Source organism: Seriola aureovittata, chromosome 2 (assembly GCF_021018895.1).
Source record: "Seriola aureovittata isolate HTS-2021-v1 ecotype China chromosome 2, ASM2101889v1, whole genome shotgun sequence".
Classification (NCBI taxonomy): domain Eukaryota; kingdom Metazoa; phylum Chordata; class Actinopteri; order Carangiformes; family Carangidae; genus Seriola; species Seriola aureovittata.
This window is the reverse complement of record NC_079365.1, coordinates 2,753,134-2,775,891: the sequence shown is the minus strand read 5'-3', so window position 1 is coordinate 2,775,891 and position 22,758 is coordinate 2,753,134. Positions and strand designations below refer to the sequence as shown.

General features: G+C 40.9%; 2 protein-coding genes across 2 annotated transcripts in view; both read right to left on the bottom strand.

Moving 5' to 3' along the window:
- Positions 1 to 12,479, bottom strand: part of LOC130178952 (copine-9-like) — a 56,691-nt gene extending 44,212 nt beyond the window's left edge. Inside the window, exons 1-4 of the mRNA XM_056391612.1 lie at positions 11,992 to 12,479; positions 9,394 to 9,434; positions 6,770 to 6,816; positions 1,171 to 1,274 (exon numbers count right to left, since the gene is read on the bottom strand). Coding sequence (XP_056247587.1) covers positions 1,171 to 1,274; positions 6,770 to 6,816; positions 9,394 to 9,434; positions 11,992 to 12,068 — 269 coding nt within the window. The 5' untranslated portion in view covers positions 12,069 to 12,479. The remainder of the gene's footprint in view (positions 1 to 1,170; positions 1,275 to 6,769; positions 6,817 to 9,393; positions 9,435 to 11,991) is intronic.
- Positions 12,480 to 16,073: 3,594 nt separating this feature from the next.
- Positions 16,074 to 22,758, bottom strand: part of mtmr14 (myotubularin related protein 14) — a 28,477-nt gene continuing 21,792 nt past the window's right edge. Inside the window, exons 17-19 of the mRNA XM_056391603.1 lie at positions 22,225 to 22,401; positions 21,760 to 21,966; positions 16,074 to 20,026 (exon numbers count right to left, since the gene is read on the bottom strand). Coding sequence (XP_056247578.1) covers positions 19,846 to 20,026; positions 21,760 to 21,966; positions 22,225 to 22,401 — 565 coding nt within the window. The 3' untranslated portion in view covers positions 16,074 to 19,845. The remainder of the gene's footprint in view (positions 20,027 to 21,759; positions 21,967 to 22,224; positions 22,402 to 22,758) is intronic.

The window sequence follows — 22,758 nt, the reverse complement described above, 5'->3', positions numbered from 1 at the left end:
ATTGCGGGGAGAGAGAGAGAGAGGATGACGTGCAGCAAAGGGCCACAGGCTGGACTCAAATCCGGGCCGACATGGAAAAGACTAAGTCAAAATGACACATGCTCCACCAGGTGAACCTCTGGGGCCAGAGACAGACCATCTTTCTTATTCAGTCCCTCACACAGAGCACAGACTCCATCTGGATCCACAATAGTTTATTCTTTATTTACTTCAGCTCCAGAAAGTAACAGACTTTTATTAGAGGCAGGTCTTTATGTCTAACTCCCTCTGTTTGATATGTAGAGTTGGTCATAGTCGTTAGTACGAAGCCTCGTTACTGATGACTTCTCTCTCTCTCTCCCTCTCTCCTGCTCGGAAATGACAGTAGTTTATTTGCTGTAATGGAGGAGAGGCTCAGTGTATTGGAAGTGCTCCTCCTCTTCCCTGCAGTTCCTGAGCAGCTGGGAAACCAGAGCAGCTCAGTAGACTGAGGCTCGGCACTCGACTAACCAGTGGTGGAACTATCATCACTCAGTCAGTCAGTCAGTCAGGGACATTGGTGATTATAGGTCTGACCCCACTGTTGCAGTTCAGCCAAAAAACTTTATGGCAATCCATTAAGTAGTTGTTGAGATATTTCAGTCTGGACCCACCGACAGACTGACATGGACATACTGTACATGACTGTCAGCACATATGATCTGTGCAGTCATTATGCAGAATTTACCTAACGTGGACCTGATTTTACAAAGACTTCAATGTATTGTCAGTTTACAGCCGATGTATTTGTTATGACTGTATGAGAAAAATACTTCACCAAAACCTCCTTGTAGCCTGACCCTGTTCCTGGAGCTTGATTAGAGTGTATGTATGAAGAGACTGGAAGGTCACCCTTAATGTCAAACCCTGGGGGGGGGGGGGCGTGGCGTCTGACCCATCATGACAGGCACCAGGAACTTTTCAATCCTATCTTTAGGCTAATTATCACACATATAGACAAAATGAAGAGTACATTTACTGCTTCTATGCTTCAAATTTTTTTATGATAATCAGTTTTGACTGGTGGACTCTGAAACTAGTGGGTATGAGTCAGCGGGCCAAAATGAGAGGGGGCTTGATTGAAGTCCTGGTATAACAAAGGAAAGAGACAGCGGTGCTGTAGAGAGAGAAGGCGGAGATGTTCCCACTTACACATCAAAGCGGAGGTTCTGTTTCTCCTCAAAGAAAAAGTCCAGGACAAACTTCCTCACAAAGTCGGGGTTCAGCGTGTTGTCGATCACTTCAGTCCGACCAAACTGGTAGAAAGAGCAATAGAGAGGAGGACAGTCAACAAAAAAAAAGCTGTTTGACATTTCAAAAGAGCATGGTGACATATAAATGAAAATGCACAGCCTAGATGTTTTGCAAATTGCATTTAAATATTGTCCACTATAGGCCAGGTTAAGACTTTAAAAATGAAATGGAAAATGCTGTTTTCATTTTTATTTTAATATGGTTCTAGAATGCCCATACAAGTATGTGAATATGAAAATGCTAATTGGTTCAACTTTTCTGTTAATCACTGACTCTTCCCGTGTACGTACAAGTGATCCCAGACTATCTCAATCCAAAAATATCTGCGCTTGTATTATTAATTCTATAATACCTGTTTATAATAATGGCTTTTAAATAATAGAAAGGAATGTGAAAAATATGATTTCACGACTACTGCAGAATTGAGCTGTTCAGAGGAAGAGCCACTGAAGATTCCTACAAAGAGGAAGCCAAAGAATAAGGTCTACCCAGACTACCACAGGATAGGCAGAATACGATTAAGTCCCACTCCAGGCATTGGTAAAACTTTTGAACTCACCTCTGTACAACCAAATGATATTAAGACTTGGACGCAGGAAAATGGCTTATTATACGTACATCTGACTTCTCTCTCATTCAGTATGCATCAATATATGAATAAAGACACAAATGTCTCTGTTGTCCTTACACGCTGCTGAGCTGTATCACATTAAACATGATGCAACACAGCAGTAGACGACCATCTAATAATTCCAGAGGAGATATTAGATGGAGAGAGAGGAGGACAGAAAGACGGACAGAGCGAGAGTGAGTTCGTCCCAACACATCCAGAAATTCATGTAATACCAATAATGTGGATGGAAAATGCAGGTTGAAATGAGGATAGGATCATTGTTATTATTTCCCAGAAGTTGTTGAAAAAGTAGGTTAGCGTGGCTGTGTGTGCCTCCTGTGTGTTAGGCTGGCAGTCAGGCACTGTCAGAAATGTGTTAATGAAGGAACCTAACTCACTGAACTCAGTGACATGTTACGGAATAGAAAGGTGTTACTTTTCCAGGCCTTTTGGGGGCTCTAGGCAGCACTTCTCACTCCAAATATAACTTTTAACATTTTAAGGTGCCATATTTTACACTTTTACAGTGTTGTATTTGTTTTTTGTTTCTTTATTATCACAATTTATTGGTGAAAAAACAGACAACACAATCAGAAAGACATAAGGGCATAGACACATTGTGACAAGGAAACAGACAGACGGGTGACATGACAAAATATATATAAAATGAGGTTTAGCGGTCAAGGTTGAATTATGTTGGGTGTGTTGTGGGTAGTGTGTGTTTGTGTATGTATAGTGGGATGTTCAAATGAGAGCCCATAATAATAACAATAATACTAATAATAATTTCCCTACCCATCCTGCTTTTGAGCCCAACATCCAAGATCGAGGACAAGAACGTTATAATAACAAAGAGCAAGACATTTTGAACTTCGGCAATTATTTATACGTTAGACCGAATTAGTTTATGCAAAAAAAAACAAAACTGTTGACCCAAGACGACCATGGTAGGAACCAACATAATGGACAGACTGTGTATAAATAAAACTTGCTATTCTTCACCTCCAAAATCTCATACATATGTGACATAATAGGAATCAGTAGCATTATTAGCGATGCTTTGTCTGTCCTCCTGAAAAACTTCCATGAAAAGGAGGTAATTTGAATAAATCCTAAGATCAGGGCTTTTGGGTAACACCCGTGGGCTCTGTCAGTTTCTCCAGCATCACCTTCCACGCCTTCCTCACTGCCATCTGGAGACCTGCTGGAGCATAAATTATTCCTTTGTCCCGATTCTCAATGTCATCCAGCTTTTGTCGGAGGGCTTTCATTTCCATGCCTGTGGGGTTAGCCCGCTGCCTCTCATTAGCATCCTCCAGGAAGCATAGTCGGCTTCAGTTTGCTATCAGTAGCACTTGTTGTAACCTTTATAGCCTCTAACATCTTGTTGTGAACACCTCAGACTTTTCCAAGCTTAATGCAGTGAGTTTAGCAAACTCTTTGGCCACATATAGGAGATGGACCTAGCAACAGGTGTATCTGTGTGTGTGTGTGGTGCGTCACAAGGTTGCAATTTCCTCTGGTGAGCTTGGGTAGTGTTAGCAGCTTCGTTAGCCTTCACTCTGCCAGAGCCAGTTCTTGAGGTACTTGTAGAATTCCTAGTAATGCTTGGCATTGCTGCTCTATACTGCCAACTTCTGGCCAGAGAAGTCAAAGAAAATTGGGCTCTTTGTCAGGTTTCAAAGCTAATTATGTGCAGGGACAGCTCTTCTTCACGCAGCCACATGAACACCCCCCCCCACCCCACCCCACCCCACACACACACACAACAAGAAGTATTCTTTAATAAGTTATTTCACTAAACTTGTTTAGTAAGTTTTTCTCTGCAGTTCTGTCTCTGTCACCCACCCAAAATCTAGATAATTTGTTTTTGGCAGCGCTGTGAGAATTAGATTTCTGCTAATTGCATCAAAAAGTTGCTCAAACCTCATCTGCCAGTGTTCAGACAGCCCACACACTACAATATGGTGACAATATACATGCCACAGGGAGCCTGCTTGTTTCCTTTTTTCTGCTGACAGAAAGATGTATACTACTGTTCAACGACACTGCCAGAGTCTGAAGTGGGCAGCTGAGTGGGACCTGGAAGGATATGGAAGATCTACAACTGTGGCTGCGCTCCAACCTGGCAACCCAGGCCTGAAGAAAGCTCCTCTGCTCTTCAATCAGCTCAAAATAAGGCACAGTGGAAAATACATTCACAGCCAAACCATATGCTTCAGTTGCTGTTGTAATGCACAGTAAACGGCCCTGGTATGTTCCTGGCATGAGGAGGAAATGAGGAGAGTCAATGAGGAAAATATAGTGTGTAAATGTGTACATAAATAAATGTGTGATGTTCTCAGACAAACCTATGTCTTCTCACAGAAGTAAGAGGTATTATTTTATTTATGATACTGTTTCAATTGTAAGTTTATCCTGCACAATTTCTAAATCTGTGTTAGCATTACATTCTCGCACTAAGCAACTCACTCTGACTTTTAAAAAGTATATTCCCTCTAAGAGCAGAGGAGAAATCAGTTTTAGTTCATCACTGTCAGTCAAGCTGTTAATTGTAAACACTGGGATGCAGAACTGAAACCTAAGAGACAGTGAAGGGGAACGACAGCAAGGGGATTTGATAAAAAAGAGTAAGAAAAATGATGTGTGGAGAAGGAGGATTAAAGAGGCTGTAATGACCAGGTATCAAATTCTTATACAATATACCTACAATAAACTTCTCCATTCATCCATCCATCCATTTTCTACCACTTATCCAAGGTTGGGTTTTGTGGCATCAGGTCAAGAAAAGTAGTCCAGGGCCTGTATTCACAAATCATTTTATCTAACCACTAAGCATAGCCTAATCCTAAATCATGCTAAAAGTTTCTGACTAAAAGTTTTCTCCTAAGTTCTCTTCACAAAGCTGCTGAGACCAACTTTTAGTGAGGAAAAGATAAAACTCCTGAGCTAAGAGTGCAACTCCAACACTATGGCTGACGTCAATTTTCATGGACGAGCGTCCTTGCAGGAACCACAGCGATTGGTTGATGAAAGACCGGTGTGTGCAGGTGAACACGCATGTGCAACATCCTGCAGTAATAATAAAAAAAACACTGAGAAATAAACTAATACAAATTAAATAACTAATAACTAATAACTAATTAGGATTAGAATTTTACTATAAAAACTTACATTCAATTCTCTCAACGGAAAAATAAAACTAAAACTAAAACTAACCTGTCATAGACGACCTAACTGAACCTGAATTGTCCTATGATGTCAGGTCCGAGCGCAGTTATTGTTTGGTGAATAGGTCGGCTTTTCTCTGTTGCCAAGTTGTAGCGTTGCCAAACACTTAGTTTCCGCACTGATCGGGTTGTTTCAGTTGGAGATGTTACTGCATCCCTCACAAACTCCACAACGATCATTATTCCCTCGTGACTGAATCGTATCTTTTAAGTCATTCAGCATCGCTTAAGGTTTCCAGAACACTGTGATGTGGAATGACAGCAGCCCTTTAAGATTCTCTATGATTTGGTCGTAGTGGGTTCGGAGTCCTCTCCACTGCTTCTAACTTCTCCCAGACTTAGGTGCTACTTTTAGAGCTAAGTGTCTTTGTGAATTACTCTTAGTCAGAAAAGTGAGGAGTCATAAAGTTAGGACTGACACGCCCATTATTCTTAGGAGTTTCTCCTAAATCGGCAAGATAGGAGCTACTTTTAGCCTTAAGATGCTTTGTGAATGTGTCTAATTGATGCGAGTGCTATTTTGGATTTTATCAAAACGTTTTTTCACTACTCCTTGGACAACTCCCCCTCCCCAGAATTAGAACTCTATTTACAACTGTATGTATCCCTTGTGCCATGCACATATTAACTGGCTCACCTCGAGCAGCAACAATTAAACAAGACAGGTGAAAAAATGAATAAATACAATTAAAACATATATAAAAAATAATAATAAAAAAAATTAGTAATAATAATAATAAAAAATAGAAACAAGAGAGAAGTAGGAGGTCAGACCTCCAGTGAGTTGAAATAGGTTATAAATGGCTGCCATTTCCCAAAGAATTTTTTGTGCTACCCTTCAATTCATTACTGATCTTTTCCAATCTAAAATAAAACATGACTTCCTGAAGCCATCGAGAGACGGATGGGGCTTGACTAGATTTCCATTGGAGCGGAAGAGTCGTGCTGATAAAGATGTGAAAGCTAACTGTGTCTAACTATTTTGAGAGAAAGAGTTTTTTTTTTGCGGCTTCTTGGACAACCTTAGGACAACCAAAGCATTCAACAGCCAGTCAAAATCAGCAGAAAAAAATCAAGTCATATCTCCGCCAACTGGCTTACAATGCCCTTGACATAATGACATAATCTTTCAATGGTAACTGTGGCCTGCTGGTCCCCACATCGCCGCTTGCAGCTATATCTTTGTATATTTTTGTATACCTTTGTGCACTGCAGGCTGGTCTAAGTGTTTTTTTACCCTTTTTACACAAAAACTAGCACAAATAAGCTGCTGCTGTTTTAAATGCAAAAAAAAGGCAATTGACTCCTTTTACACTGACAGACGAGTTTGCCTTTCTGTTCGGTGAAACGGATCTGTCGTGTCTCATCCTGTACGTGTCAGAGCCTCCGTGTCAGACGCTTTGATCAGTGATTGTGTGCTTTTAGAAATTATTTTGAGGCTGCAATTCCTCTTTTCTTTATCATGCAAATCATTTTCCAGTCATCCACAACTCAATCTCTCATCCTCAGTCTACCAGGTCATTTCCTGTGCGCAACAGCTGTTTTCGTATGTCTGGTCTGGGACAGCTGTTGATTTTGTTACACAGTCTCTCTGATAGATTTTAGATTTTCTCAACCTCGTTATCATCTTCTTCAGTTGCAGATCATCACTCACCTCTCTCCACTCCTTGGTGCCCAGGCCTTGAACGTACAACACCACTACTGCAAAGAGAAACACAAGTCGCTTTTATACATTGTAGATTTCAAGACAAATATAAATCTGAAAATACAATTTAGTGTTGAAAGTCAAAATCTTAAAACTTCCATTCGTTTTATATGTATATTATGCAAATGAGATAAGAATCCATCATGGCAGACATTTATGGTGCAACAGGCTTTATTTTAGAGAACATTGAGCTGGAATTGTGTCTCAAATTGTACAAATGGTGTGGTGGGCGTGGCCTTCCCATTATTGCATTTTTATTCCTCTGCGCCGGCGCCAGTCAGAGACAGATTGTTTTCAGGTTGTCCAACTGTCCGTCCCATTCTCATGGACACGATATCTCAATAACTCCTTAATAGAACTTATTCAAGTTTGGCACAAACATTCACTACGACTCAGATTGAGAACTAATTTGATTTTGGTGGTCAAAGGTCAAAGGTCAAGGGCTGTCAGAAAATGAGGTTTTGGCCGTGTGAACTCAACACCTTCGTAACGCCTTGAGGGAATTTCCTCAAGTTCGGTAAAATAATTTCACCTGGAATCAAGGACAAACTGATTAGATTTTGGTGGCTAAAGGTTAAAGGTCAAGGTCAACAAAACATGATTTTGGCCTTATGAATGCAATTTTGAGAACTCCTCAAGGGAATCCCTTCAAATTTGGCACAGACATTCATTCATTGGCCCTGTGAACGCGATATTTCAGTAACGTCTTGAAGGAACTGCAAATTCGGCACAGATGTTCACTTGGACTTAAAGATGAACTGGTTAGATTTTGGCGGTCAAAGGTCAAGGTCAGTGTGACCTCACAAAACACTTTTTAGCCATAACTCAAGACTTCACAGCAATTATGACTAAACTTCACACAAATGTTTAATATTTTCTATGACTCTGGATAAACAGGGATGTAACCTGAAACTAGTGTGAGTAGCGGAGGCAGACAACCACCAGGAGTTAATTCTAGTTTCCTTAATTACAGCACCACCATGGGGCCACATGGGCACATTTTCCTACAAGCACTTGGACGTCATGTTCAGCTATCGGGCCATGTCTCTAGCTCACTCCAAATGACAGTAATTTGAGCCAAAGCAGAAGAAAACAAATAAATAATTATAATAATAACAACAATATGAACGATATGAACAATAATAATAATAATAATAATAATAATAATAATATGCAGCACAAACAATTAAAACAATTGTTCCCTGACCTTCGGGGTTAGAACCATAGAAATAAATAAAATTAACAATAATAATAAATAAATAAATCATCATTATTATTTATATTATATACTTATTTATTTGTACTTATATAATATTATTATTTACAACCAATTCTGGGATGGAACTCTTATTATCACCATTTATTGACTGTAGCTCTAAACAGAGTCACTTATCATTACAGTCATGACTCTACCAGGGGAACCGGCTCGCTCATCTATCAGCAGCTGTCAATGCTGTTTGACATTATCAGCAGGTATCGACCCCAATCTGTTGCGGCCGGACTCCTGGATCTGATAGAGGACTCTAACCTGGGACATGAAAGAGCTGAGAGGGCATTGTAGCCACAGCGAGTCCAGCTTCCCTCTTTAACCTGGCTTTGAAGTTCTACACCCCTCTGAAACAATCATTACCCTGCACCATGGCTCTCCACCTCCACCGAGCCCAGGAAGAAAGGCAAATGTCTGGGGATGTGTCAACAAGGATCCCTGGCCTGCTGACTATGTGGGGAGAGAGTGTGTGTCTGATGTTTTTAATTATCCCGACCTAACAGTCAGTAAACCTGTGTGTGTGTGTGTGTTTGTGTGTGTGTGTGTGTGTGTGTGTGTGTGTGTGTGTATCCCAGTGGGGACTCCACCAGGTTTAGAGGAGTTCCCCCATGTGGACTCACCATCACCATGGGAACCAAAATGGAGGTCCCCATGGGTCCAGACTGCTTTTTGAGAGTTAAGACTTGGTTTAAGGGATCAGGTTAGAATTAGGTTTAGGTTAGGTTTAGGATAAGGGGCTTCAGGAAAGCATGTCAATGAGTTATCCCCATGGGGATATAGAAACAAACGTGTGTGTGTGTGTGTGTGTTTGTGTGTGTGTACCATGCAATCATTAAGCATCAATCAGGCTCCAGTGATTAGTTTCCCTAATTAGGAACAAACTTGATGAAAGTCTTTTCCAGCTCAACTGTGTCACTCACTATGCCACTGGATTTTTCTGTTAAAGTGATAGTTATTTGACATGGGGTTGTGTGAGGTAGTCATGCATATCTTGTCGTTAAAACAAAGTGAAGTTTAGGTCTTTCTGATTCACTCAGCTGACCTGTGGTGTAATACAGTGCGTAGGAATATGGTAATTCACCAGTTGAGAAAAAATGTAGTACCAATGGAAATTGCTGTTTTGACAAGAAGATAAACTACATAAAATACTCTACATGAAGCCTCATTTAAACAACCTCAACTATCCCTTTAAAGCTCTGTTAGACACTGTGTTACCACTCACTGATGCTCGACACGCCTTGATTTACAGGAATGAACGATGGATTTGATTACAAACAATGAGGAATGTGACAGTGGCAGCAGTTACCTGGATCTGACTTGGAGAACGTGTCCATGTCCAACAGGTTTCTGTAACAAAAGGAAAGAGACTGTTAGAGACTGTGACTGACAGTTAAAGCAAGGCGGTATAACACCTCAGCCAATGGAAGTGGCTCATGAACTGGACTAATTTAACTATTATTGTTTATTATTTATTATTAACCCATATTCCCCTCTTACATCCTGACACATTACCTGTAACTGACACTTTGAAATGTTATAAATAGAGCAAAAGACTAATGAGGCTCAAATTTCCACATTTCTTGATACATTTTTTTGTTAATTCTCCATTAGCTTCCCTTACATTTCTTCTCTTTGGATGAACATGTGTATTGAGGGATTTATTAGGGTTGCATGTTGGCAGGGGTTTCACTCCAGAAAGGCAACAACTCCCACGTCTATGAAAAACAAGGGGCAATGAATCACCAGTGAGAACAAGCAGCTTCTCCAGAAATCTGTAAATCACCAGACATTTGTACAAGCAGGCCTGACGTCTTTCATCCGACACTATGAAGGGTTTTGTTTGGTGCCTCTGATGATTAACTTCTGTGAGACAGTAATGTTGTTTTTTCTTGTAATGCCTTCTTCCTGAGTCCTTCTGGACATGTATGTGTAGGAAGCTGGGTGTCCAATCAGAGCCCTACCCTGCTGTGATTGACATTTTCTCACTGAGAAGTCCTGGCTCCCTGTTCTCGCTGACCTACCTGGCATTTCACCACCAATGTCACTTTTTAGCATCACACCACCTTCCACACTGTGTAGTCATCACATCCACAATGCAGCTCTCCACACCACGATGAAAAACACCAGAGACCTCTGACGCTGAAATGAACACTAGGATTTCGAGTTCTGAGAGACTAATTAGTTTCTCCCTCGTCCTCCCACACAGTTTGTTGCTACAGTCTATTTGCTAAGTCACACCTATTTTGGGTGATCCCATCAAACTTTAAAGATTTGATCTGAAAGTGCAGTAGATGATTCTGGAGAGAAAGTTGATTATTGAGTCTCATTCCCAGGTCATCAAATACAGGCGCTGTGGGAGGGCCATTCAACCTGAAGTGTCAGTACTGGACAACCTGGCAATGAGACTCAATGTTTCATGTTATAAATTCTCACATTAGAAATAGTAGGGCAGACCAAGGATGGTTGTAACATGGGTCAGTTGAAACACTTCCAATTTCTCCAATCAGGAACAAGTTCTGAATCACCTGATTCCCTCTGTACCTGCGCAATTTAGTCCTTATTCCACATGTGAGGAAGTAGCTCCCTGTGACAGACACTGACTGTTTGAGGAGGAAAAAACTCATTTTTAGGTTGGAAAGATTTTTCTTTTTAACTTTTATTAACATCACTGTCTGCTCTGTAGGTAAACTCTTCAAACTTATATCATGTTTACTGTGATTCTATGTAGATACAAATATATATACAAATATCTACATAGAATCACACACACACACACACACACACACACACACATCCAAATGTATTGTTTCATCAACTTCATTCTGCATTGTGTTTACATTACAATATACACAGTATATAAATACAGGGAACCAACAGACTAAATGAATAACTTTGATGAAGTTATTAAAACTGTTACATTTTTAATAGGGTCATAATCTGTAACCTAGGCGATAACATTACAGTCACATTCCCAACACTGCTTGCACTGTATGCTGTTAAACTGTCAGGTAATGTATGCTGGTTAGTGATGGCAGTGCATTCAGCCAGTCTTTCAGGGGAGAGACAGTCAGGAGTTCAGTCCTGCAGATGCAGGTATCTGTAGAGGTTTAGCAGGTCTGTGTGTGACTTTTATACAGTTCACCCTGCTGTCTCCCACCATCTCTCCCATTTTCTGCCTTTTCTTTTCTTTTCTTTTCTGAATTTCATTACTTCTGGTATGCCTTTGCTTTGAAGACCTGACCTTGACACACACAGAAACACTGATACATTTTTTATTCTCTTTTAAGATTATTTTTTAATTAAACCTGCATATTCATGGATTACATTTTTGTTGTATGACTTCATTGAAAAATATATTCCTACATATTTTCTCCTTTTTTATTTAAAAAAAAGAACATTACTATTATTTAAAAAAAAAAAAAAAAAAAAAACTATTCCTATTGAGCTTTACAGTTTGTGTTTTCCACTGCTGTTAGGTTCATGAGCTGATTTTAGATTCTGATTTTAAAATGAGTTACAGTATATTGCTATTCTTTGTCGCCAGGCCTTAATAAAACATCCAGAATCAGAACTCCCTCTCCGTGTCTTTTCTTTTCATGTGATCTCCGAGTTCCGCTCTCAGAATAAATCCTGCTACTGTTGGTTACTGCACCCCCACGCACTTCTACACCCACAGCACATGCAGATTGTTCCTTAGAAAAGAAAAGAGTTCGTACGTGCACCTTAAAGACACACAATTCTGATTAAAACCTGAGGAAAAGTCGAAGATGAAAAGAAATGACATATAATGAAATCTGTGCCCCTTAGAAAAGTGTGACTTTAATACCAAGCATCAAAAATGTGTCGATATTTGAATGCAAACAGATCAAGGCTTCACAGGTGAATATTCATGTTCTCTGCTTACCTGCAAGAAACCGTGACTTCAATCTTAGTGGCAGGGACGGTGGAGTTGAGCGGGTCGAAATCCCCTATTGTCGCCATGGTTTTTAATCACTTCTTCTCAGTCCGTGAAGTTCGCACTAATTCACACTACAGTGTGTCTGTTCTATCCAGCGGAGGACGGGAGACGGAGACTGGGTCAGTAGGCTGCAGTAGTAGTTGTAGTGGGCTGACTGTTGCTGTTGACGGTGGCTGAGGGTGAAGAGACATACCTGAGGATGGCGAGAGGGAGGAGAGAGAGAGAGATCCACCACCGCGCTCCTCCTACTTCCCTCTCTCCATCGGCAGGTGGAGGCAGAGACCTCAACTTCTTCCTGCTGTGTCGGGGAGCAGCTGGTGGTCTGTGTATGGAGGGTGAAAAGTGCCGGAGAGGAGCGGAAACTGCTTGGTGGGTTCAACACCTACATGTGTCACCAAAGACCGAAAGATCAGGCATTACAAGCAGCGCCATTCACTTCCTGTCCTCTAAGTGGGCGTGGCCATCATCGCTTTTTCATGTCACGCACACATAACAACAATTCAATACAACACTAAAGACGGTTTGAATTTATGCCTGATTTTGTCGCTCGTTTGTATCTGCTAGTTTAATATCTGATCAACCCAGATCAAAGATCATATCGGTCTGATACTCTCCGTTTTCCCTCCAAAATCAGTTGCACGTTTTGGTCCAACTTCTGCAGTTGGAAAGCCACAGCAGTTCTTCTGCAGCAGGAACCAGAGCCGACAGAGAGAAGAGATCTGAGTTGTGAGATCTCTTGAGTTTGTTCCTGAGACAGAGACACGTCTGAATAAAGTTCATTTTCTCCTGATCTGTCTGAAAAATGTCATTTTAATGTCAGAATGTTCTGAAGATCTGAGGCGAGGTGAAAAATGATCCAATATTTATTTCAGTGACTATGAGGTGAAAGAATCAATCTGCTCGAAAGCTCAACATTGACTTTTTTATCTAGTTTTAAGCCACATACACTTTTTACACCTTGGTGGTTTTCAACTACACTGCTCAAAAAAATGTTGTTTTACTGCGTTATGTTGTATGGTGCAGTCTATTTTTTAATTAAGGCTGGGGCGACCTATCATCCACTGCTCCGGAGGTGGATTTCCTCCTTGTCCATCGCCCCTCTCTGCCTGTGCGGTCCTCGTTTCCGGCTGATCCCTCCCCTCCTCCGGAGTTGGTACCAGCCGCCTATCACCAGCCTGCCGGTCCCATCCTCGGCCGTATAAAAGCTGCCTCGTGGAAATGGCTGGGGTGGGCTGTGATTTGATCTGAGCAGTCCGCCTCTGTGCCTCTTTGTTCTAAATGTCAAAATGTCAACGTGTGTATAGTTAGCTCTTCTGGAGTTGGCTTTAGTATTGTGATTGTTGAGTGGATGTTGACTCGTGGAGGCACTAGTTTTGCAGTTTTTGGGATCATGAGCTATAGGCTTTAGTTTAGTTTAGTTTAGTTTATCGTGCTTTCTTTCCTGTCTCTTGTTTTCAGTCTAGCAACACTAGGTTATGGGTGGCTGCTAGATTGTACTTTTGTTTGACAGGTGAAACTGGAGATACGGTTTTATTTTCATTGTTTTCTTCTACAGTAGTAGGGATTGGTCAGGTTAGGAAGCAGGGTTTGTTTTTATTTTTATTCTTTTTTTGTGACAGGTGTACTCGCTGCATCAGGAACAGTGTTTTCAGGTGCCTGCACAGGTAAGCTGCTGTGTTTCTGGTGCTCCGGGGTCAGTGAGAGATGGTACCTCATTCTTCACAGGGTGCCCCTTGTTGTGCCAGTGATGTAGGCTGTTGACGTGCCTGATGTAGACACCACTGTGCCCCTCTCAAAGCATGTGTTTGACCCATACATGGTCACCTGGTTGCAGGTGTGGCATGTTTCATGCTCAGTGTTTGCAGTCGTAGTGGTGTTTCTGCCTTTGTCTGTATTTTTGTTCACTTATTTTCAGGATGTCCATGTCTGACCATCCTGGGTTAAGCTGAGATTCCTGAGTCCACTCACTACAGGAGCACCACTGTAGGCCATGAGGATGAGATAAGGATCACTGGATTTCTTCAGGAGGTTTTTCATTGTCCCTACAGCCTGCTCAGCCTCCCTGTTGCTCTTTGGGAAGTGGGGATAGATGGATGTCACATGACTGAAGCTTCACTTTTTGAAACGGCTGAGATGCAAATTGTGGTCCGCTGTCTGAGCATACAACTTCTGGTATGCCGCGTCTTCCATGTCAAGGTGATGGCCCTTTGTTGCGGAATAAGCGATGCTGATCCAGTAACTACGGTGGCCCTGAGAGCTCAACGCACTGCAACTTAAGAAAACACATGCAAACACACAAACGCACCGGAAATTCAGGAGCAGATTCATCAATTTGACAACATAATGGAAGTGTTTCCAAATAACACTAGCGTGAAAGAGAGAGAGAGAGAGAGAGAGAGAGAGAGAGAGAGAGAGAGAGAGAGAGAGAGAGAGAGAGAGAGAGAGAGAGAGAGAGAGAAAAAAGGGCCACAGGTTGGACTCGAACCCGGGTCGCTGTGATTAGGATCACACCCCCACCCTCACGCTTGTGTCCACTGAAAACACTCCAGTTGTGTTGTAGGACTGAATTTGAAGCATGTTTGTGTGTTTGCATGTGTTTTCTTAAGTTGCAGTGTGTTGAGCTCTCAGGTCCACTGTGAGCAACACACATAAAGCTCGAGGTTATTATGAAGATCAGCTCTACGTGTGATTAAAAAGAGCTTGTTGACTGCTGTGGAGAAATGTGCTTCTGGTGTAAACAGCTGGGCTTCTGCTCACGTGACACAGGTCAGACTGACATCAACCATCCTAGCTGTTAATGCTAATGTTGGCTATTTAGCAATAGCAAAGCTTACAAATATCAGCACAGTATGAATATTCAGGTTTAAAGAATTGTAGTTGGGTTGTGTCTGGCCGGGAAGTAGCAGGTGTGGCATTTAAAATTAGCTGGAGAGGATACGACTGATCAAAGCAATTTACTTAAAGTCATCTGGCAAGATGAACAGTTTTCACAACTAATACAATGTTGGGAGAAGAATAAGAATCAGCATTTGGAGGATGACAGAAAATGCTAGAACCTAAAAGAGGAATAGGGGGAGAAACAGACAAATCAAATGAGAAGGAGAAATTTAAAATGACGAAAAACGGGAGAAAAAACAGGAGAAGCAAGGAAAGGAAAGGAAAGAGGAGAAAGGCTTCAACAGCACAGTGACCGAGAGGGAAGAGAAATAGGATTAAGGACAGTAGAAAGTGCAAGGAGAAGATGAAAGTGGAGAAGATGGTAAGATTTGAAAAAGAGGGAAAGCAGGAGAGGCACAGGTGGCAGGAGAAACTAGATGCAGACAATAAAATCACCCCACCCCTACATTTCCATGCGCATCGTCCCATCAGCCATTCAGCAGAGCAAATATTTCAGGAATTAATAATTCATTGACCTCGGAAACATCTTAGTGTTCACACCTCTGAGCCAACAGCAAGATGTACTGGATTTAAAAAAAAAAAAAAACAAGCTGACAGGGTTCAGGTTCCAGCGAACAGGTCTATCACTGACCTTTGACCCTGAGAAGAGAATTTGACCAGAGAAAGCAGTGATAAGATAGTTGAAGTTAAATAGAGTTGGATTCACTTTAAAGTAGGAATATGAAACATGGCGTTATACGGCTGCTTCATGCCCTCACATTATACCTGACACTGAACTCTCATTTGTTTACACGTCTCATGTGTTCAGAAAAAACACTGAATGTCAGCTCCGTGTAAATAGTTAATATATTTCATCATGGATAATAATGAGTAAATCAGAGGTACAAGTATAAAGCCGTATCTTGATGGAACTCCTTCAAATTTGGCACAAACATTCACTTGGACTCAAGGATGAACTCTTTAGATTTTGGTGGTCAAAGGTCACGGTGACCTCACATTCTTGTGAATGCAATATATCTGAAACACCCAGAAGGAATTTCATTTCTTCTGACACATTGACCTCACAAAACAAGCTTTTGGCCATAACTCATGAATTCATTCACTAATCATGACACAATTTAACTCAAACGTCTATGAGGATAAAATGAAATGATTTTATATCCAAAAAGGGCAAAAGTCAACTTCACTGTGACATCATAATGTTTTGCAAAAACACTCAAGCTGTAACTCAGGAAGGAGAGACTGTGACCATATTTCCTGTAACGTGGTGGAGGAAACAACTGCGAGGAGGTGATTCTAGTTTTTCTTTTATTCACAATTGCTACCTGCTGCTCAGTTCACCTTTCATTATAGCCTGTCACCTGCCAACAATTAAGCACAATTTATAACAAAAAACCCCAAAACAACAACGGGTAGAATTACTTAGAAATGCATTAACAGTACAAAGAAAAGTCTTTACACAGATAACATCAGAATGAGTGCAATACAGCGTTTCAATAAAAGATTTTGAAATAAAAAGTAAATTTGTAAAACAAATAAAATCATTACATTTCACAATTGAGATAAACTTTGAGTATGTCATGCAAATCCGGTGAGTGAAAAAGGAGAAACTGAGTGAGAAAATTATTTGGGGAGCATAATAAGTAATTCAGGATCAGAATTTATTTTTGCAATGACCATTTTCCATTATTTTTGTAATTGATGTCAGGTGTCCTGTGACTGGCTGCTTATCAGCTACAGTCTTACAGCGGAAGTGAGGCTAAAATGTAAAACAAAATGATACAAGACCATGACTGAATCTGAAGTCCTCTTGAGGACAGCCATCTTTAGACAATTAAAAAGCTTAAAACCTGACATGACCGAAAAGTCTGACTAGTCTGAAATAAAGCTGGACAGATTGCTCTACTGTCAGTTTGTTTGGAGATACAAAATTAAACCATTTTGACCATGAACTGATATATGTGGTCAATATAAGTCAAATACTCACACATTTCTATCAGGAAAAAAGGATGAAAACTCACATGGCTTAAAAACAATTCTTACAAATGTGTTTTGTGGTATTAGGAGAGCAGACTTTGGCCTAGACTCTAGCAGAACACCAAATTCTACTAGTTAAAGAAATTCAGATTTTTGGAAATAAGTTAATTAGCTGTCTTTCTGAAAGTGAGATGCAGAGATTGACTCATGTCTGAGCGCTCGGTACTGAGTCGGAGTTGGGACATGCTAAAGAAACAGTTAGCCTGGCTCTGTCAACATGTAAAAAACACACCTACCAATATGTCTGACAGGACTCAGTTGATCAGCATGTATCTCGTGTGTTTAAACCATACTTGTATATAGAAATGTAAAAAGCCTGAGACGCTGCTCAGAGCCGCTGGGCTAGCACATGAACTTCACTTTGACACCACAGAACATCCCTGATCATTTTAAATTGACCTGTTTACATTTCCGTTTGTATGGCTTCAACAAACAAAAAGATACATTTTGTTTATTACTGAGCTTTGGAGGCACTGTGTGCATATTTTTTCAACTTTAAGATGAGCTAAGCTAGCCGTTTTCATCATGATGCTAATCTAGGCTAAACACACCTTGGCTCTTGTTCTGTGCCAAACACACACACACACACGATATCATCATCAATCTTCTTGTCTCACTCTCAGAAAGAAAGCGAAAAAATGTATTTCCCAAAAATTCCTGCTAGAATTATAAAGTGAATCAATAAAATCCTCTTCAGCTACAGTCATTTTAAAGGCAGATATGAAAATCTCTTTGTGTCTGTCTCACTCTTCTGGGGGAGAATGCCAAATGTGTCCATTGACTGAAATCCCACCTCTTTAACCTCATCAAGAGCGTCCATAAGACTCAACAGCTGCATGTTACTGCACAACAAGGACTTATCTTGCAACCAAGAGAGTGATCAAGGAAACCCCAAAAAGCTTTATTGCAAAGCTAACGCTGTTAATGCTCTACAGTCAAAACACTAATAAACAATGAGCAGCAAAACCCTCCAAGCTCTTTAAACCATTTAAGAAACAGAAAGTACACCTGAAACTGGACCAGCTGAAGTAGAGATCTGATCCAGTGTTACTGAAGATAACAAAGGCACAACAACAGTCCTGAGGTACAGCAGCCGTCAAAACCGTAGTTTTAAATTAAATCTCTCAACAGAATTCTGTCAAGAAAATCACTTAAAAGTGTAGATTTACCCAAGAGTAGTCCAAGTTAGAAATGTCTGTCCAAGTGGAACCTGAAAGAAGGCGCACATGTTTTTGCGAAGAACATGCGTGTGTAAGTGTGTGTGTGTGTGTGTGTGTGTGTGTGTGTGTGTGTGTGATAATGGCTGGGCAGAAATCTCAGCACTGACAGGAATCAAGTGGACCTCGCTTCACTAGATCCCAACAAGAAGGAACATTGAAAAGGGTTTCAGTTCACAGATTTACGACGGCAATGCTCAGTGCCTCTTATGCTAACAAGCTGTCAGTGCTACTGAGGAACACAAAGAGTAGAGAGTATGGAGAGAACAAACAGGCGAGGTGGAAGGACAGCTGGGATGTGTTCAGCACTTCATCTCCTTCATTGTGATTTTCAAAAACTGTGCAATGTGAATCCATTTTCCCTGTACATGTTTGATGATCAAAACACAATTCATAAAATCACATAAAACTTCAAAGTAAGAGATTTTTTTATCCCCAGACACTCTTACTCACATACCAAGGGTACGCTGCTGAGAGTTGCTGGTTGCTACAATCATTCCTCTTGTCCGCACTGGCTGTGAAGAGCCAACACAACCACACTGCCAAGACAATTTCTGTAACTTTCTAAAAACCGACCATCCAACAGGCGTGCCCACTTCCTGCAATGGTTACACAGGTGTGGAGAGACAAGACAATGGGCCCGGTCTGAACTTCTCTCTCAGGCTTTCATTTTTCATTCTTTGCACAACTACCTCCATCACTTTTCTTATCCCTTATCCCCATTTGTGCAATTCATTTTATCTCGCCGCTCTGTTGTAACAGCAGCCATTTTGAACACCTATAAACATCAGAATGAGTCTTGCAAAGAAAAGAACTGGGAATTTCTTCCTCCATTACAAAACTATCTCTTAATGGACAGGAGCAATAGTTACAGTGACCAACAACTCTTATTGTGTACATGTGGTATTTGAATATTGCATTACTGATTAAGACTTAAATTTAAAAAAAAAAAAAAAGTAACTCATCCTTGACCTCCTCACAATCTAAAGCTGTAAGCTCTAAAACTGATTATACATAATCTGATTTCAATCGACTATGCCACATTACAAACCAAAAAAAAACTGCCATTCCTGTCAGAACACATTAAGTGTTGCGTTTATCTCACCATCAACATCCACCTCAAGTGAAGAACTTTCCGGTGCTTGGATCAGAAAAGAATAGCAGCACAAAACAAGAGAACTAAAAACATACCGGTTCCTCTACATGGGACGGTCACTGCAGGGATTCAAAAAAAAAAAAAAAAAAAAAAAAAAAAATGTATGAGCAGATGGACATAGGAAGCAAGAATTCTTTATATTCAGCCAGTAACAGGTACGGACCCCACGTTCTCAGCCGTTTACATTTCAGCAGCTAGAAAGCCCTCTACCTCCCCTCCCTTTTTGATACTGTGGCTGAAACATTTCCCTCCCTGAATGTGACAGATGAACTCAACATGAAAGATTTAAAGTCCAGAGAGAAGTTGGAAAAGCACAGAAAAAATAAAATCCAGGGCATGTAAAATCAAGGAAAATTAAAAAAAAAAAATGCTTAACCCCTGAATTGAACAGAGATATTTGGCACTTTATTGCACTGAGTCCAGATATGTTAAACAGACTGTGGATGGATGGAAGCAGAAGAAGAGGAGTGCCTGAAGTCACATTGAGAGGGTTCAGACGATGGCGTTTGTGCCTCGGAGGCCGACCCCACGGGCAAACTGCTCCAGCAGGCCGGAGATGGCACCAGAGGGGCTGGGCGCTGAGGACTTGAGGCCCACAGTGGAACTGTAGGCTGCCAGGAAGACTTCCCGCACCGCTTCCAGACGGGCCTGACGCTCAGAGGGGAAGGGACACCTGCAGAAACAAGAGGGTGCAAGATGAGAAGACACAAAGGGAAAACTTAGAGAGGGAAAACCTATTTCAAAAGTGCAAAAGTGTAAAATAATAAGATGAAGTCAGTCTGAGAAATCAGAGGAGAAGAGCAGAATGATGCCAACTGATGCAGAAAAGTGAGTTGAACTTTATAAATGGAAAAAAGAAAAAAGAGAGTACTAACTCAAATGAACCAACTATGAACAAAGAACTTATAAAAAATTCCCTTGAATTTGTTTTTTGAAGAATACTGAGTGGGTCATTATACAGCTGAGTATACCCGACAGCTCTCTGCCTGTTTCTGTAAAACACTATTTCTGAGTTACAGGATGTTAAGTATTTTTGTACTGCAGAATTTTGTTATGTACAGGTCAGGGGTCGGCAAGAACTTAGTTTAGAGTTAGTTTTTCATATTGTATGTATTGTATGTCAGCTATTTCAGAGGTCTGTCAAGCAAGCAACAGAACCTTTATCACTTCCTGTCAGAAGTTTTCAGAATTAAAGCTCACAATAGAGTAAATTTGGTCACAGTCTCTCCTTCCTGAGTTACACCACTGAATAATGGCCACAAGCGTTTTTGCTGAACATTATGATGTCACAGTGAAGTTGACCTTTGACCTTTTGGATATAAAATGTCATCACTTCATTTTATCCTAATAGACATTTGAGTTAAATTGTGTCATAATTAATGAATTTGTGAGTTATGGCCAAAGACATGTTTTGTGAGGTCACAGTGTGGCAGAAGTGATGAAATTCCCTCTGGGTGTTCCTGATATATTGCATTCACATGAACGTGAGGTCACCATGACCTTGACCCTTGACCTTTGACCTCCAAAATCAAATCAGTTCATCCTTGAGTCCAAGTGAATGTTTAAACCAAAGTTGAAGAAGTTCCATCGAGGCGTTACTGAGATATCGTGTTAACGAGAATGAGACAGACGGACAACATGAAAACAATATGGCTCCAGCTCTGACTGTCGCTGGCGCAGAGGAATAAAAACACAGTCTCATGCTTCTTTGTTGTAGGGAAGTGATTCTGTGGTTACTGTTGCGGCCATGACAGAGCTCTATTTCAGCACCAGCCTCGGTCCAACTGACCACAGTGCAGCCTGATGTGACTGTTTGTGTCTGTCATTCACTCCCAACATGGATAAAAATATAACAAGCATTCTTCAGGTGGGGGTACATTCTCTCTATTTGGGAATTATTGCTAGGTGTTGGACTGTCAGTCTGATATTGTAAGATAAATAAAAACCAGTAACGTATACTGATGCTTCACACATGCAGCTGCCATCAGTGTAACACAAAACAAAGACGGCTGATCAGTATCATCCAATCATGATTTAGCATCATCATTTTTTTCTGTTTCTGTTATCATTCAACTGAACAAGTATAAAACTGCAATCTCATCACATCATTAGCAAGTTTCTGTACTGCTGATAAAATCATGATTTACCAGCACACTGTCTGTCAAAAATTCAAATAAATACAGGTGACTGACTGCGAATTGCAAAACAGTGATGTAAACTTGCCGAAAGATCAGTTTTCCCCATACACATTAAAATGACATTCTGTTTTGAAGTACAGTTAACCTGTATTCAGAATGAAAACACAACTCAATACTGGAAATGTCTTTGCTCAAAATAAATTCATCAATACCAATTTACAATACTGCATCAAAATCGTTAGCAGAGCAGTTTTACAGAGTGACTTACATTCGTCCACTGGGTCCGTCATCTTTAAAACTGAAGGGCAGAGGGGAGTCATAGGCAGCAGCGACAGCAGATGAGGTGGAGGAGGCCGAGGCCAGCGGTGGGGGGAAGGGCGTGTGGTCATGGATACTGCCACAACCAGACACTATCTGCCAACTCCCATACTCTGTAGAGAGGGAGGAACCTGACCGCGTGTACTCTGCTGCTAACCTGAGGGAGGGAGAGAGAGAGCACCCTTCGTAAACATATTGAGTGCGGCAGACTCTTAGTCTTATAGCACAAACATGAGCCACAGCTTCAGCCTCAGGCTCTGCTTGTCTGCAGTCCTACTTGTGAGTAAAATGAAGAAGCTCCAGAATGAAGCACAAGCTCATTATCATCCAAAACTTACACAACTCAAGTGTGTGGGTAAAAATAAGATATCACGCAAACTTGGACAAGATGATGAAGCTGGATCAACTCACATACCTCCTCCCGGGGACAGCCAATGGGCTGCTGCCAGTGCGTGTGACAGCGTGTTCTGATTGGTTGGAGGAGGAAGAGCTGGAAGACCTGGCCTCATTAAGTGGATGGGAGAAGTGCTCCTCCAGAGGGTTCTGCTTATTCCAAACAACCATCTGAGGAGAGGAGGTGGTGCCTTTTCTCCTGAGGAGAGAGGAGAACACATCAGCAACAGAGAAGGAGCCTCTGCAGCACTGACAGTTTGTCATGTTAAGTTTCCCAACTGATTGATGTTGCAATTGTGTGATGATGATGATGAAATAAAAGACAGAAAAATAGCTGGATATACCGACTTAAATTTGTTTTGACTTGGATCATCACATCACTCAGGGTCTGACAATTACTAAATTGTTGGGCTACAGTCATGTTCACACCAACAACATCATTCATTTTAAAGTTATAATCTGTAACTTTTCCACATTAAAATGTCTAAAACAGCTAGACCTACGTTCTACATGTTGTTGAGTTGTGTTCTTAAATTTTCCAAAATGTTTCCATCAA